Genomic DNA, 18,938 nt, shown 5'->3' on the forward strand with positions numbered 1-18,938 from the left:
GGCTTATAGCAATACTGAATGTGGATAAAGGATCAGAATTGATTTAAGGCGCGGAAAGTGTTAGTGACATACAATCATAACAGTGTACCAAAGTATTCTGGGAAATCAAGACTTTTGATATTTACTAAGAATAATATAAGATCTCAGAGATACATTTTCTGATCACAATTGAGTTAAGAATGAGAAAATATACAAACAGGCATGGAAATAACATTAGCTTAGTGCAATTCTTCTTGGCAACACCTTGAGCCACAAGGCTCGGTTCATTGTTAAATGGTCAACAAAATGATGGCGGATTCTACACTCCCACCATTAGCGATAACTGCCTCAAATTTGCTGCTGCGGAAAGTACTGCTTTCCTCTTATTGAGAAGCCTGTCTTTGATATCCAAACATAGATCTAAAATGTATTCTAACTATCAGAGTCCGTTTCGCGGAATGGCAAAGGAACTGCTTTCACTGCTCTGAATTTTCCAACATTGTTCAAGTGTTCATTCTCCAACCTAAACAACCAAAATATATAGTAAGGGAATATGCATTTCCTATAAAACAAAACTGTTTGATAATTTGGACTTATAGTGTACCTGTAGAAGTTCCAGTGACCACGTCGAATAACTTCCAATGAGGCAAGGAAAAACTCAAGTAAACGTGATTCAAATAGTCTAACGTTGAAATGCATCACTGTCTCCACCCAAGCTACTCTCAAGACCAAATTCAAAGCCTAAGATTGAAATTTTAAAGTCTGCTCAGATATATGATATTGTTGTATGTAACAAAAAAAGCTGTTGAAAGAGAAAGGACTTACAATTGAAGCATAGTAAATGCTCTTATTCTTAAGGATTAGTTCATCTCTGAGCAACAGGTTTTTGGATTTTAGGTTAAAAAATCCCCAGTCCTTAACAAAATCCCAATACAATTGATAAACTGTGGCTATGACTGAAGTCACCAAGACGATAGCCAACCATAACTGTGATTCAGGCTGCCTTGCATAGGTTAGCCTAGCACCAGCGGCGACCATAGCAGAAACATACTTTCCCAAGTTAGCCAGGTGATTTATGTCAGACTCGTCGAACCATCTCCTTGCACACTAAATAGATGACAAACCCAATAGTTAATTAACTGATCTATGGAAGATGAAAATATTTCTTTAGCAGTGAATTTAATCTAGAGTTAGCTGTTACTAAATTTACCTGCATTGCTCGCCAATAATATGGCGCGAAGGAGATAACATAAGCGAGCTCTCTGTACATCCTTCCGGACTTACAGGTTGGAAGTCCATGAGTTTTGAAACTTCCAGCAAGAAAATAGCAGGCTGATGATTCCAAGTGCCTCATCAATGGGATCTAAAGACAGAAACAGAAGCTAAGTTAAGAATGCAACATCCTGGACGTTCATACTTTGTTCTGTAGTCTTTCAATTACCATATAGTTCCTATAATAAAGGCTAGAGGTCATTATTTGTGTAAAGGGTCAACCCCTCGGATTTTTTATTTGACCTCTATTCACGCTTAAACATCATATGGAAAGTTTGTTTTTCATACAGGCAGAGAGCTTTTGACATCTTTTACCTTTTAAGATTGTGTCTGAATAGAAAATAATGTGAAAAAAAAAACGTTTGATAGAAAAGTTAGCTACCTGGCTTGTTAGTTGATCAGCCATGAAAAAGTCTACCATGAGCACCTGCATCAATAACATTATATTTGAGAGATCAATATAAGTCATCAAAAACTATTTATAGAAACCACTTTCATGATTTTCAAGAATTGAAAGTACCTTGTAAAATGGAGAGCAGATGATGTTACGTATCACTTTGAGAAAGTAGAAGCGCGTTGGACGATAGAAAATGTTCAGTGGACATATCAGCAGAGCAAGGAAAATCTGAAAAATGCAAAGGGCAATCAGTTCAAAAGACTTCGTAATAATAGAAAGCTATGCATTCAACATAAAAGTTAGTAAACAAAATTTTAGGTGACAAACCAGTAGGAGAATTCCAGGAATTGCATCGACTTGGCTAGGAGAAAATCCACTTGAAAGTAAGATTAAGTGAACAACCAGAGCCCCAACAACAGAAGTCATTAAGCAAGTGCCTATGAGGAAAGCATCTCTATATTTGAGAGCTGTCTTTGGTTGAAACTCAAATATAAAGTTGTAATTGATCCTTGTGCTCTTCCATAGGAACAGATTGCATCCATACATGAATAAATGCAAGCTCAGTAATGCAAACATGCTGCAGAACATTACACAGTACTCATCTTTAGCATCATAGAACTTTTTAATATTCGAAAATATTTAACTTGGTTTACACTAATACTGCAATTCAACATGTTATAGCGGGTTATCTACATAGAACATGTTATTTTCTTGGTAACTAGTATGACTTAGTAGAGGAAGTTACATGATATAAAGGGAACAAAGTAAACATTGATCAGATAAAACAATTTGTTACACAAAGTTCAGGATCCTAACAATCTTGACTTAGCACCAAATTATCCCTTACACAGTACTCATATTTAGCATTATCACTGAAGCAGTAATATGGACGGACTTTGTAATATATCAATGTAAGTTAATCGGTTATACCTGCTTTATTTTCCAGGTAACTAGTTCGACATATTACAGACAGTTACATGATAAAATCATTGAGAGAAAATAACTACTTGTACCACAAAATACAGGATATTAACAATCTTAACCAACACCAAATTATCCCATATTACTAGTATAGATTTCTGTCGAAACATATAGTATTCTCTTACAGTCTACCTCAAAGCAAATGTTCATTAATATTTGAATTCCTCTGCCCTTTCAAGTTTTCATCGAATCACTTTCATATATCACTGAACCAGTTTAGGTTTTATACACTGGGTATGTTGTTGTTGTTGAGTTTAGGTTTTATACACCAAATGTTTTTACCAATAATGCCACTTATAAGGTAGTTACAGATAAATCATCCCTGTGAGGGAATAAATTACCTAAGAATATGAGACACTCTAGTCATTTTTCATAACATGTCTTTTTATTGGATCTCACAAGTCACAAACTACAGTATATTTGGAAGTATGGCAAGAATATTAATTAATGACAATAGCCAATTAAAAAATGGAGCTACTTTAAGAGGAAAAAGACATCCATAAAGCTTGTGAAGGAAGAGGGAAAAACATGAGACTAATGTGAGGAAAAAAAAATAAGTGGTACCTGAAAACAGGGTAAACAGTTTCAATATAACCAGCTTCAGTTCTAGGAGAAAACATGCCACTCAAATGAGCCAAAATTGCGTATACACTAAATAGCGTAACAAAACAACCTGTGAAAAGCCCTGTAACATATCCAACAAAAATTATGAGTATTTTATTTATATTCAGTGACCGTGTAAATTTATTTTACGATATCAGTATAATTTAACTACTTGTGACAGGTTACTTAACGTATTTTACATGTTCAGTGGACCTGTGTTTCTACCTTTTATTAGCACTAACATATGCATATAGATGGATCTAGAGAGGGATATAAGGAAGGGTATTTGAGTTTTTTTTTTTTTTTTTTTTTTTTTTTTTTTAAATTCTTTTTTAATAAGGGGGTGGGTGAGGTGGGTGGTGAGTGAGGAAATTACCAACAAAAAAGGTGACCATATGAGATTCTTTATTCTGTTGGGGTCTTAAGAACTTCATTGCCTTTTTCCTGTCACTGTTTGCAAAGTGCTGTGTGAATAAGGACTCCACTTCATCCATTAGCCTAACCACCTTCTCACCAATAACAAAAAAAAATATAAAAAATATTGTAACATTAGCACATGCATTTTCCACATCTTACAAAGAAACCATTAACTCATTAAACACTAACAAATATTATAAAAACAATATATTTCCATTTCATGATAGAATTGGTGCGTGCATTAGCTATCTATGTTGCTAGAACTCGGGTGCGAAAACTCGATACGGGTACATGCAAATCTAAAAATCGAATTTTTCTTGACTAATAGATATATATTGCAATATATATAAGTTTATATTTCGATTGATTAAAATTATTGAACTACCCAATCAATCTTAGCTTCTTGGTCATAAAGGTAGTTAAAGCATTCAGGGTTAAGTTGACCAAATTTAATGTGGATTTCATCGCGGCCCACACCCTCGTATCAGATGGACACATATGCGTCATAGATTTTGAAGGATTCAAGCAATATAAGTAGCTATGGAGATTAATAGTAATTAATGACACCTATATGATATCTCACACATGTATGAGAATTCTTTTTCCTTTCAAGAATATTCATGAAGACAACATGAAACATCAAAGCAATACCGTATTCTTTATAGAGGTAAAGATAAATGTATTTATCAATGGAAAACTAATTACCTTATCAGAGCTAATGAAATGGGATCTTTTTACTTGTTTAAGGTAATTGGCTGATGCTTGCTGCTTAGCTACCTGTTTGAGGAAAAAAAGAAATAATATCACAAAAATATTTCACGCACGCATTTATTGATCAGGTGCTAAAATTACGATGCTTAAATTGTTTCCATTTTTCTTATATAAAATACACTAATCCTCAATTGATACTTAAAGCATTACCTTGTCAAACTTCTTAAGTATCTTCACGAAAGCCACCATATTTAGTGAGCTGGAAAAAAACAGAGTTATTGAAAATTTTAGAACTCAAAAGTAACAAATATTATAGACGTTTACGTTCATGAAGCTTCTTCCGTTGCATTTGGCTATGTTGCTTATGAAATAAACATTTTGATCAAAAGGTGACATATAGTTAGCCCAAAATAGATAAATTGAAAACCAAAAAAAAAAAAAAAAAAAGTAAAAAAGAATTCACAAATATTTGCTAAACCTTTAATGCATCTTCATTGTTAATACTTTTTTTTTTCTTTTGTCATTTTCTTGTTGTTTTTGCCCCCTTTATAAAAGATGCACTTTATTGTTTGTTACATGTTTGTTTCCAATGTCGTTGAATGATAAAATGATTGCTAGATAAGTCAAATTAATATCACGACATAAATCAATCATATTACGAAATCTCAACTACACAGACACTAAACAAATGCAAATACATCACAGGCCTAAAAAGAGGAAAGTGTTTTTGTTTTTTCAACACCAACACGTTACGCCACATTCTTAAAGGACTTTGATCTGATACAATGTTAAATCTAAGTATTATTAAGATTTAATGTATTATTATTTGTGTAATTTAATATGTTATAGTACCAAATTAATTGTAATCACTTTATTCTAATATATTAATCAATAATTATTAATTAATAGATTTACAATATGCAATCACCTCTTAAATAATCTAATTGTATAAAAAAATTTAAATAACCTAATTGTATAAATTTTTTAACCTATCAGTACATAGAACTTATAAACTCTATTTCCAAGGTAGCCTGGAACTCATCGTAGCTAGCTACCACGATAATAGAGTTTGCATTCTCTGCTGTAATGATACATGTTACTTTTTATACGACAACCATTACCATGGCCAGCTCAAAATTAAATTTGTATACGACAAATATTTACTTTTTATGCATATGTTGTAAATCTTGAACACCCTTGTTTAATGGTACCTTTAACGAAATTCTTGATTTTGTCATGACGCTATTTCTATTCGGTATATCATCATCATTCTGCATGCATGAACTACGTTACCAACTATAAGGCAAGATATTTTTTCGTGTAGTGATATTCTACTTATATTGATTTAAAATCCTAAATCTGCCTCCAGAAAGTAAACGACTTATATTTGAAAAATAAAATAATTAAAAAACAGAAATTAGCGACGGACATTGGATATCAAACCTGTAAGTTTTGAGTAAGCCAAGGCCTCTGTAGAGTTCCACAAAAGCACTTCTAATCATCTTTTCAGCACATTGGATTTTCTTCTTGTTAACGTATTCTCTAGGTCCATCTTTTTTTGGGTTGTTCACTAAATCTTCCCAAAGCATAGATGTAACAGCAGCTATAGTACGCGTTGGTGTAGTGGCTGGAATATCAATCCTCATGGCCACTTTTGGTTTCCCACCTTTCTTAGTCTTAGCCCTTGTGCTTGCTGAATTTACAAAATTTATCCCATTCTTCTCTAGTGCTGCTATCACTTCTTCTGTTTGTGATATTGTTTCTGTCCCTGTTGGGCTATCACAATATTCACTTGGAGTTTCTACAGACCAAAAAAGAAAATGTTAGCATTTTTTTCCGGATTATGTTGCTCAGATTTTCCAAAAATGATGACGCAATGCAATCATGTCGGTTCCTCGGAAATTACATAGCTTTTGGAGGATTTAATATGTGTGCATATTTTTGAAGAGTTCGGGCTGCATAGGTTTTATACATAAATAACTATCACAATATTCGCTTGGAGTACTTTCGACGTACCACCCAGAAAAAATGTTATATTATTTCGGACTATGTTGCTCGGACTCTTCAAAATAGTTGCTGCGTCCATATTGGATTCTCAGAAAATGCGTTGATTTTGGAGGATCCGTTGATGCACATCATATCCAAAAGTATTTTCAAAGAGTTCAAGCAACATAGGCTTCAGATAGAAATAATTGAATTGATATTATTGGACAAACTAGCTAGATATAACAACTGTGACATACTTTTTCAGTTTAAGTTTATGCACTGACGCTTGAAAAAAAAAATTACTCGAACAAGTTGTTGATAAGGTTATTACATGTATATATTTCTATAATGAGCTTTAATTGGTAAAATGATAGAGGTTGGTATGTAACTAACATCTTATTAATAGGTTGAACAATAGTGATAGTGTAAATATCTTTATTCAATCAGGCGTATATAACTTAAATTCTTCGCATATTCCTTGCTCTTTCAAGTTTAAAATCTTAAAGAGTCTGAATATATTAGGGTGGACATATATGAAAAATGTTGTGGAATCCAATAACAACATTATCAAACAATAAGAAATGATTACTCTGCTGGAAGACAACTAAAATGCAACCTTTGTATTTGGGACCACCATGATTCTGTAAATGGAGGAACTATACATGCTTTCAAAAGTATTCACACTGATCAATCTTGATTTGCAAGTTAAAGTTCTTAATATAACCTTTTCAAAAGTTATTTTTTTCCTTTCCAAATTCCTTTCCATAGCTATATTTTGCAACTTTTGCTTATCAATATTAACACCCAAGCCAAAAATATGGAAACAAAGAGTAAGCTCACTGCTTAATTCTCTAAAAATCATCTTAAATAAATTCACTAGTGTATAAGAAGAATCTTTTTTGTTCTGAAATTCTTATACCCAAAGTTGGACTTTCAAATATTGATCTCGCTGTCGTTTGTTTTTGGTTCTAGAAAGAGTTTTTTTTTTTTTTAAATAAATTAAACAGGAGTACTATATATGAAATATTTAACTGCATAGTTAAAATTAGAAATTAAACCCAAGCTAATTTGAAAAATATTACCAATATTCAACTTTTACGTGTTTAATTAGACTACTCTTAAACTACAAAAACATCCCATGAACTCTATTTGGGAAAATAAACTTTACAAACTAATCACATGGCATGCTTATAATTATTGTAATCAAAGGATGAAAAATTTGAAACTTACCGGAAAAATCAGAGTTCCGGCCAGATGATGAATGGGTCCGGCTGAAAAACCCGGATCCGGACCTTGACCCGAGGGTTTTCCGGCGCCGGTCACTGAGAACTTGCTTGAGGTCCAATAATATTTGGAGCTGCTTGTTTAGAATATCTCCTCTTTCAAGAAACTCACTCTCTTTAGTTTTATAAAAGTCATTTACTTTTTTCAGCTCTTCATCAAGCATCTCAAAAAATAGCCTCACCTACACATGCAAAAATACCAAAAAGAAAAAATTGAAAATCACAAAATGAACATAATTGTTGAAAATTTTCAATACCCCACTTTGTAATTTCACTAAAAAGAAATACGGGAATTAGCCAAACAACAAATATCCGTTGCTAATCCTATTTAAGATTGATTAGCGATGAATTGTCAAAATATTCAATTAGCTACGTACAGGCTATTAAGTGACATATTAGCGCTCAATTTCGTAGCTAATTTCTGTTATTTTGTAGTGAGTTTCCTAATATATAAGTTCTATATTTACCTCATCTTCTTCAGAAAACAATTGAACAAGCTCATTTTCAGTTTCATACGTAATTTCTTCTTGCTCTTCCTCTTCTTGTTCCCCTTCATCTTCTCCTTCTTTAATTATGCTCTTCACCTACATAAACAATTTCACAAAAAAAAAAAAAAAAAAAATATTAATACCAAAATATGGAGATTATTAATAATAACTTTGGTTTCATCTTAATTCGAAGATAATAATCAAATTGTCATTTTCATTTTGACTCCTTTTTTTCAGGTTGTTGTACTTGTTTCAACACTTCACGATAATTTCATGATACAAATGATACAAGAAAAGAAAAGGAACCGTTTCATTATTGCCTCCATGCTAAATCACACGCGTCCTCAACTCAATAATCCATTATAACACGATATTTTCTTGATTTTCCGGTGATTCAACTCAACATGAAGACTAATAAAGAAACTAGAAACTAAAGAACCATCTTTTCTATATTGTATGAAAATGCAAAACAAAAAAGGTAAAGAAAGAACCATTTTCATGAAGGAGAAGAAAAGGTGGCAAAAAGCAAGAATATACATTTGTTACTATTGATAGTGGTGGTGCAGCCATGGGCTATATTTTAATTGAATAGTTTTATAACTTTTGCCTCAAAATAACATCACTTTTCCCTTTCTTTTTCAAACAAAAGGACAAAAAACTTGAACAAATTATATCAACAAGGAAAAAAAGAAAAAGAAAAAACATACTTGAGAAACTTCAGGTTTATGAAGCTTGTGGGTGAAAGAACGAATGGAGTCGAAAATGGATCGACCAAAATCATGAAGAGAAGAGTTTCCATCATGAGCATGATGCTTTGGTTTTCTTGAAATCATGATTTTTTTAACTTGTTTTTTAAGTTGCCAATAATTTACAAAGGCATCCTTCCACTCTGGAATCAATTGTGCTTCAAGTTCTTTAGAGAACTTCACCATTGTTTTTTTTTTTTCCAAAGAGAAGAAGGGAAAAAAAAAAAAAAGAAGAAGAAGGAGGAAATTTAGGGATGAGAGGGGAGTTGAGGAAGTTTACAAAGATATATAGAGGAGTACGGAGGGTGTTACAGAGAGACAACAGTCAATAGTAATAGACACTAAATAGTGGCTGCTTTGTTTTTGTTGCTATACTAATTATACTTATTTATTTCTTAGAAGCATAATGGTTACCTTTTTACACCAGAAAAAAAGTGTATCAACTATCAAAAGAATGACTTATTCAACATGTTTATGTTACTCTGATCCAATCGATTAATGCTTTTTGTGATTGAGTTTTAATTTGTGGGTAGAGTCGAGGCAGATACAAGATTTGAAGTCTATATATTTTTATAGCAATCTCAGAGTAATATAATAATACTTGATTCACAGTCAAATATGTATAGATATTCAGAGAATTTCTTAATACATATATAAGATTTTAACAAACACTATCGGATTTACGTGAACCCGTACCCTAAATCAACCCCTGTTTGTGAGTAGTTAACACTTTATCGAGTTGTCGTCCGCTAATAACACAAGGTATCAAGGAAATGCATTTTCGTTTCTTGTCTTTCTTAATATTGTTATAAGGATTAAACACTTTTCATCGTGCCAAAAGTGATACTGTAACTAATAGCAAAGACGCATTTATTTATTAATCAAATCCATGAAGTAAGATCATGTTTGATGATCCTGATCATCCCGACGCGTCATTTGAGCCTCGCTTTAAAGAGGATGTTAGCGTTATGCACCTACTGTTAATGTTGAAAATGTAAGACATATAAAAAAGGTGTTTTCTTTTTTAGATAATTTAATTAAGTGGTCGTATATAAAGGCGGAGCTAGGTGAATGCAATTTTTTTTTTTTTAATTAAGTCACGTCAGTGGTGGGTGGTTACGCAGAATCCTACTAGTTCATTCCGTTAACAAAAGAGGTACAAGAGGAAGAAGATTCTCTTTTCCCGCTACGAGGGTGAATGAGGATGAATATTTCACCCTTGTACAACTGGTGCCCTATGCTATGATTACAGGTTTGAGTATTGCCTACAGTAAGACATACTTCATAAACTATTTGTCTAATATGCCTCCAAAGGGTAAAGAAACAGATATAAATCCAGAAAGTTATGACAAGAAATTGAAATGCCCCTTTTAAGATTCTGATTCTGAGTTAGGTGTGTCATCTTGCTCATTCTTCGTGTCATCTTGCTCATTCTTCAGAGCAGCTTTCAGTTGCCTGGGCAAAGAAAACCTTCTGCGAAGAAGGTCTCTTGTTTCTGCATGCCACCATTGTTGGCAAGTAAGTCAGCAACTTCATTTGCTTCTCTAAAGCAATGATATGTCTAATAATTTCTAGTCTCCATGATCTATCTAAGTTGCATAACAATGTCCTGAACTCGCCACATATTCTACTATTTATCATATTAACCATGATCAAAGAGTCAAGACTCTATGATAACATTGTGATAGTTATTATTAGCACACCATTAAAGACCATTTAAAACAACCTGACCTTTAGCCATGTTGTTACTACATTTACCATAGGAGGAGTGAAAAGCCATTTTCATATTTCCATAATCATCCCTTAGTATCCCTCCACCAGCAGCCTCTCCAGGATGATCTTTTGAGCACCCATCAGTGTTAAGCTGAAGGGTGTTATCAGTAGTTTTTTCCCATTTAATGATCTTGGTATTTATAGTAGGTTTAGCTCCATCAATTTTGTTGCACAACTCCTGTCAGGTTGATATTTGGCACAAATATCATGTTTTGTGTCATTTTACATCCTACTCTTATGACTTTTATCGCTTAATTCATGATGCAATCGTCGTATTTGAACTTATGTCGTTATATTTCATGTGTATAGGTACGATGATGACAAACGATGGAAAACTGTGCTTAAAGTGATTGATTTTGGAGCATATGACGATTAGACGAGCTGACGCGTCGAAGACCACAAATGATGAACTAAAAGGAAAATAATTCAACTGAAGGGTCCGCTTTTCTTCCGCATCGCGTGAAGAAAGCGGACAAAACCAGCTCCAGGCATTACCATCAGGCTTTCCTTCCGCATCGCGGAAGGAAAGCGGGAGGCCTCAGTACATTGCGCGATCCTTCCGCATCGGGGTTCTGCGCAAGCTTTCCCGGTTCGACTAGGATTAGGTTTACTTATTTTTTGTTTTTACCCTAGACTATATATAGACGTTTTATTAGCTGAAAACGGGGTGCTGGGATTATTCAAAGACTTGTAAGCCACCGTTCTATTTTCTCTCTCTAGGTTTATTTTATTTTTCATCTTTTTCAACCCTCGATTAGTCATGAATTCTTTTGTCCATGATCGAATCATGAGTAGCTAAACTTCTTAATTCTAGGGTTGTGGCGAAAGACTTGAAAGTTGGTTTGATGACAATTATTATCTATTGATTTTCCATATTTTGGGTTGCTTATTTATTATCGATCTTAATTGTTTGATTATCTGGCCAATAGTTAGACACTATCTGTGGTGCGCGAATTGGACTTGAGAAAGGGAATTCACATACGTAATAAGAATAAATAGAGTTTGTTCGATTTAATTGTTTCGCTACTGAGGATAGAGATACACCCTTTAGCCCTACTTAGTTGAATACGGAGAAATAAATGCGTTCTTGTTACCTCTGACGACCATAGAGATATAGGCGTTATAGTAACATCTACAGGCTTGTGAGTAGTTCGAGAGAATATCATAAAGTATAATTAACCCGTCAACTAGTAACCCAGGAAATAAAATAGGTGGAATTGTCCGAAGATCAACTGGATTGTCGAAAGCCATGACCCTAAATCTTTCTCTCATCTGATAATTCTTACAATCTTTGTCAAGATATTCCCAGTCACAAAAACACCCATCACAAATTGTTTACTTTTCAGTTTTAGTTTAGTACAATAAACATCTTGATTTTCACTTTCTTGAATAGTTTCATCCGAATTTGAATTAGCTTAACAGTAGAATCTAAGTCTCTGTGGGATCGATATCTGGACTTAACCGTCTATATTACTTGTACGACCACGTATACTTGCGTGTGCGTTTGGGAGCAACACAGCTGCCTCTGAAGTTGAGGCGAGGAAACTGCTTGTTAAGGATGACAATCATCAATCTTGTAACCTGTTCAGCAACTCTGTAATTACAGACCTTAGTGCCTCAAATCTAGCATTGCATCTGCTCTTCCAGATTACCCGGCACATAACAATAGGAAGGCATTGATACATGGCCTCTTGAATCCTATTTTTGGTTTTGACCAGCCATCATTGCATTACTACACTTCTAATGGAACCTTTGTTGAACTTGATTCCACAAAAGAGATGTTGAATACTCTCCTTCTGTTGAATCCTACAGCATATACACACTGAGAGACCATGCACCTTAAATTTTCTTAATTTTTCATCAGTAGGGATCCTTTCTCTCAGCAGCGTCATCATAAAGAAAGCCACTTTAAAGATAATTTTTGGGTGCCAAATAATCTGAGAAGTCATCGAAGCAAGTCTAGCAATTCTCACAATCCTCCCAGCAGATTTGCAAGTGAAACTTCCACTAGTGTCAGCTGTCCAGTTGATCCTGTCCTCTTGCCCCTTGTGAATTTCAATTTTCAGAATATCTTCAAAAATATTAGAAGGTAATTTAGTTCTGAGATGAACTTCATCCGAGTTACCCTCCCTTATGAAAGGTGATGTCAGGGTTTCAATCAGGGGCGGACCTATGTACATTTTGGAGGTGCTCCAGCACCCATTAAACCCGACGTAGATTAGGTATAGTTATATAAGAAATATATGAAATTTGGTTATAAATATTAAAAAAGCACCCTGGAAATCAATAACATAGTTGGGTGCTTTAGTTTCCAGGCCGGAAGCACCCACGACCCTTAAATCCTGGGTCCACCACTGGTTTCAATTGAATGTCCTTCGTCTTCGTAAAATTTGTAAATTACCTCATCCGTCCATTTTTACTTGTCCTGTATTGATTTGACACACTCTTTAAGGAGCCATAAATAGAATGATAATTTTACTATATCACCCTTAATTATTACTAAGTCATCTAATTATATTTGAAATCAATCAAACATACTTTAAAAGTTGTGCAGCCACAAACAAGTCATTGAAGTTTCCAACCTAATAATTAATAGTAAGGGTAAAACAAGTATGGGGTGAAAAATTATCTCTTGATTATTCAAACTGAACAAGTGAAAATGGACATTTATTTTTAATATAGAGGATAAGTAAAAACGGATGGAGGGAGTATTGAATTTCCTTCGTATAATGAAAGATTTTAGTGTAGTGACAACGATAATTTAATTTTTTTATGTTGATTTCAGATCCCAAGTATGATATTCTATTTAGAGTGATATTGGAGTAAGCAAAGATCATGACGAGTTTCATTTTTTGTCTATATGACAAAATATTTTACCGTTCTTAGATCAAATTTAAGAAGGAAAAAAAACCTATTTTCACAACTCAATAAGTAGTTCGAACAAGTGTCTCCTTTTTCTTTATTTGTTCTTGTTCTTTTTTTCCTTTATTGTGTAAATTAAAAAGAGAAAATGCTAGCTTATGGAAAAGGAATTCATGTTTGTTACGTTTTTTTCAACTTTATTCTGTTCTTTTGGCCTTTTGGGCTATACAGTTGGATTCATAATAAAAAAGAACGATGAAGAAAAACTATGTGGAAGAGAGTTGATAATATCCAAATGATTTATCGGTGGAAGTAAGCCAAAAGTTTTCACATTTTATGGAGCTTTAATTCAAAAAGTTTATGCTATATGACCAAATTTAACTTGAACGCCTATAAATAAAGTTTTACTATTTAAAGCTAGTTAATTATTTTCTTTAATTGGATTTGAGTATCCAATCATTTACGTACATAAGTCAAGGTAATTTCCAGAACGTTAAACTTTCTTATTTTTCTTAGGTGAATAGCATTTTTGGTCCCTCAGTTATTGGTAAATTCTAATTTTAGTCCCTATGATATCTGACTAAGCATATTAAACCTTTAATTAATTTGATTGTGCACTTTTGACCCCTTTTCTTGTGAATATACACATAATTATTAAGTAACTATTACACTACTTAATTACCGATGTGATTTGTTAAATTTGTACTACAGTTAAACCCCTCTATAACAAAAGATCGTCGGGTCCGAAATTTTTTGGCTGTTATAGAGAGTTGCTATTATACACCTATAACAACATTTGCCATTAAAATAATACGTGGCTATTATAGGCAAAAAAGATGCATAAAACCTATGCTTTTTATTTTTAATGATGTAAAAAATAACAAATTATTTAAAATTTAAATCTCAAAGATATGAATACTTCACTAACTAAACATTCAAGAAAGATAATACAATTTCAATAAATTCATAGCTGAATGTATAAAGTTTTAACGCTCTAAGACTGACATTTTAAATCTATAGAAATATAGTATATTAAAATATCAAATTAAATATTTTTCCATGAAGCTCTTTTATTTATTGTAATAAGACAATGATATTCATATGTATATTAAATAAAGTTATAGAAGACAATGATATGCTTAGATTACAAATATGTATTCATATGTAATATTCTGTCATAAATATAGTATATTAAAGTATCAAATTAACTATTTGATCAAAATCTATACACTTATTATTGGTAACCATATATATTCTATTTTTTATAAAGATAATTAACTATTATATTACCCGAAAAAGCAGATATATGTTATATGGGGGGTAGTTTTACAAAAAGCGTACTGTCATAAAGTTGGCGTTGCCGTTATAAGTAAAATGCTGTTATAGAGAAGTAAAATATAACATAAAAGATCGGTTCCAAAAAATCTTATCTATTATAGAGAGGTGCTATTATACGCGGATGCCGTTATAGAGAGGTCTGACTGTATAACTTCATATTTGACAGCAGCATAGTTCTTTAAATAGTCAAACATAACATATTTTCTACATGATGAAACCAAAAACACATATTTCAATTAATTGAAGGTTAAATATGTCGAGTCATATATCACAAGGACTAAAAGTAAAATTTATCAAAATCTAAGGGTCCAAAAGTGCTATTATCCCTTTTTGTTTTTTACACTGAGAAGGATGAGTGTTGATAATTGATTTGGGCAATTCTTTTTTCTAGTTCAAGTGCATTAGTCGAATCAAAACATTTGCTAAATGCAATAATCGTTGTATAACACATAATTCTTTGGACAAATTATGACAAAACATCGATTTCATTGTAAACAACCACCACTTTTTCGCTTGTTGCTTTAATAGATGTAAACACATAAAGTTAAATGAAATTTGAGTAACTAATTAGCAAAATAAAAAACTTCTCGTCTTTATCTTGATCTTAAGTAATAAAAATGAAAAGCATGAAAAGAGACAAAGATATATTCCTCTAATGGTCATAGTTACTTGTCATCTCTAATTAAGCTCAACCACCATCCTCACTTCCAGGTGCACTATGTTTCTTTTTTCTTGTTTAAACTTCTACAGTACTCCATAACAGCCTATTATCACTAATGCTTGCATTCGGATAGGTTGTCTATTTATGGCCCTTGAGGCACGACCCTTCTCCAGATACTGCTAACGTAAGATACTTTGTGCACCGAGCTACCCCTTTAATTACATTCCATAACAACCTAACGAAGCCCGCAACAAAAATAACTCTAATTTACACATTTGCAAATTTTAACATGTATAATCAGTTTGTATATAATGTATATTGATTATGCACTGACAATGACTACAAATGATTACAGCTAGGTGGGTGATTTTGAAATAGCATGAACACTTTGGTACTCAGACTAAGTTATCCCAGTATTATAGTCCTGGGATTATAATCTCTGGACTAATTTATCCTACTTGACAAATGGGATAAAATAATACCAAGCTAGATGGGATAAGATGGGTTATCCTAGATTAAGTTTGGGATAATTTTTATACCTTGTTTGGTTGAAGGCATAAATTTATCCCGAAATAAATTTATACCTTCAACCAAACAAGGTATAAATTTTATCCCGAGATATCCCAATTTATCCGGTATACCAAACGACCCCTGACTAGTTTGGGCAGGCATGTGTATGTGTGGACGAGAATATTCTATTTCGCAGATTAACTTTGGAAATCCATTAAAAGCCACATAAGAAAAGAAAATGAAAAACTTGGACGCACTTCAGCACAGTGCATGTGCTAGAGTTTCACTTGAAAGCAGAGCGGTATACCGAAAAAAAGATGCAACTACCTTGCTTAAGCAATTCTTCTTATTCTTCTTCTTTCTTAGTTGAAGTTCCTATATTGGTTTTTTCTTTCTTTTATGAATGTTATCACTCCTAATTCTTTGGTAGAGGACCTGTTTGATAGTTCGACCCTTATCTCTATAACTCAACTATTCGACTGTACGGTTATTGTGATTGCGCCTTCCTCCCTCTGACATCTATTGGGAGGGAACATCCTTTCAGAGTGTGATTCGTCGTTTCCAATGCGGTTAATTGCTATTAGGCGATTATCTTTTTTTTCCTTTAGGCTGAGTGATTATGCCAGTGAACAAGATATCAACCACATAAATAGTTAGTAAAATGCTTATGGAGTTCAGTATATTGTGTTGGAGTTTAATTCGGCGTATTTCAGATCGAGGTACTTCTATTCAAATATTTTCTTAGTATTAAGAAGTGGCTAAGTTTTAAGATAATGGCTAAAATTTTTCCAATTTTTAATAATCGTTGTAAAAAGTGACTATTTGCCTATTTTCTTTTTATAGAATAATGCCGACCAACCATTTTTCAATTCTATAATTGAGAAATAGCCACTGCATTGAGCTTCAAATTTCACAATTGAAATTTCAAGACAATGTCATGGAGTTTCATCAGTAAAATTTGAAATTTCACGGCAGTAACTATTTTGCAATTAAAAGAAATGAAAAAGTGGCTATTTGTGAAATTTATCCCATTTTTTCCTTTATTGGCTGACTCGGATTGTGCTAGATCCATTATGAAAAGGGAAAAGGACACTGTGTGTCCACTCAGCCAAACTAATCTCACATTTAATCACTGTTTGGTCTTAATTCCACTAGGTGTCCGTTCGGCCCAAAATAATGCAAAAAAATGGTCGGTCGGCCCAAAATAATGTCAAGGCTGGCCGGCCCAACAGCCCAGGCGCTTTAAAAAAAAAAAAAAAAAAAATTGTGGCGACTAAGTCGCCACTAAAGGGCTGCTACAGCATATATACATATGTTGGAATTATATATATACTTTATATACACGAATTATACATTTTATATACATATGCTGGAATTAATCATACATTTATTTTACATAAATTATACGTTAATTATACATTTATTATACACATATTATGCAATAATGATATGATATTTTTTTCACATATACAATAGTGATACATATTATATACCACAATGATACGGTTTCTATTATACATTTTTTATACGTATGGTACACTTTCTATACAAGACTGATACAGTTTATATACACATGCTGGAATTATATATACAAAAAATGATACATATTATATACAAAAATGATACAATTTTCTATTTTATACAGGGCAGTTGCACTGTGCTGATACATATTATATACACAAATGATACATATTATATACAAAAATGATACATACCTTAGTGATTCATATTTTATACAGTTTCTATACATTACAGATAAGTACTGATACATATTTTATACACAAATGACACATATTATATATAAAAATCGCCTCAAACATTTTTGTGTTTGGGTTTTTATTTGAAAATTATCTTATTTAAGTTTTGACTAATGGATGGGATTAGTTTAGTGGGTATAATTTGGGTTTAGAAGAATTGTGGCTAGCCGGTGGAATTAGTTTCACCCCACCGGCCAATTATGCCCTTTTCCCTTATGAAAATATGTCTAGCCTAACCTGTACAAACTTGGGCGGGTTAGGCAAATAGGTTTGGGGGGGGTTAGGCAAATACTATTTTTAATTAATGGAAACGAAAAACTAGCTATACTAATTGATAGACTAACGTGTTCGTCAATATAGTATTATGTGGTGATAGACTAACGTGTTCTTCAATATAGTATTATGTGGTGTGAGATCGTTTAAATTTAGCGAAATTTGGTTTTAGAACGACCATAAAAAATATTAAACGTAATCTAATGAGAAGTGTTTACATGGAGATAGTTTCTTTAATATATAAGTAGTTTAAAAAAATAATACTAATATATAAGTAGTGATTCTATAGTTTATATTTTTGAAATAAAATGAATATTTCTTCTGAGATGTTTAAGAGAATTCGGGGAGGAAAAAAGTTCGTCGAGAGGAATATTCAGCTAATTAACTGGTCTACCACTTCCCGTAGATATTTAACTTGAATTTTGTGGATATATATTTGTTGTACTTGTATTTAAATTTTTATCTATAAGTAGGTGTAAGCTTATAATGCCCGGCTTATAATGCCCGGCATAATGTGATGACCAATTACAATTTATTAATGGGCTTTTGGGGTGGTCTTTAAATTTTGCCCCTCATATTTGAAATCTTTAAATTTTGCCCTTCAGCTAAAACCCATGGGTTCCAGGTTCGAATCCCCACACAGTCAAAATTTAAAAAAAAAAAAAAAAAATTTGCAAGGCATAGTTTAAATTTCGCTATTTGTACCAAAGATATAATTGTGAAGGAATTATCAAAGTTATGTCCACCGCATACTTATGCCTTATGGGCAGACTTGGCATAAGTATGCCAGGTCCGACATAACTTTTGTAATTCCTTCACAAGTTTATGTCGGGTCCGGCGTAAAAGTTTGCCCATAAGTATGCCCTCACCGGCATAAACTTGTTAAGGAATTACCAAAGAT

The 18,938-nt window shown here is 32.9% G+C and overlaps 1 protein-coding gene across 1 annotated transcript; it reads right to left on the reverse strand.

Moving 5' to 3' along the window:
- Window positions 1–95: 95 nt before the first annotated feature.
- Window positions 96–9,167, reverse strand: LOC132034608 (phosphate transporter PHO1). Its single transcript, XM_059425013.1, has 15 exons — window positions 8,825–9,167; window positions 8,097–8,213; window positions 7,577–7,811; window positions 5,804–6,161; window positions 4,571–4,619; window positions 4,355–4,426; window positions 3,609–3,738; window positions 3,194–3,314; window positions 1,976–2,225; window positions 1,772–1,876; window positions 1,634–1,678; window positions 1,190–1,342; window positions 805–1,086; window positions 584–720; window positions 96–502 (listed from the first exon to the last, which is right to left on the reverse strand). Exons 1-15 carry the CDS (start codon window positions 9,047–9,049, stop codon window positions 412–414), a joined length of 2,370 nt encoding a protein of 789 aa, XP_059280996.1. The 5' UTR covers window positions 9,050–9,167; the 3' UTR covers window positions 96–411.
- Between the last annotated feature and the right edge of the window lie 9,771 nt (window positions 9,168–18,938).

The sequence above is a fragment of the Lycium ferocissimum genome, chromosome 1, assembly GCF_029784015.1.
Source record: "Lycium ferocissimum isolate CSIRO_LF1 chromosome 1, AGI_CSIRO_Lferr_CH_V1, whole genome shotgun sequence".
Lineage (NCBI taxonomy): Eukaryota > Viridiplantae > Streptophyta > Magnoliopsida > Solanales > Solanaceae > Lycium > Lycium ferocissimum.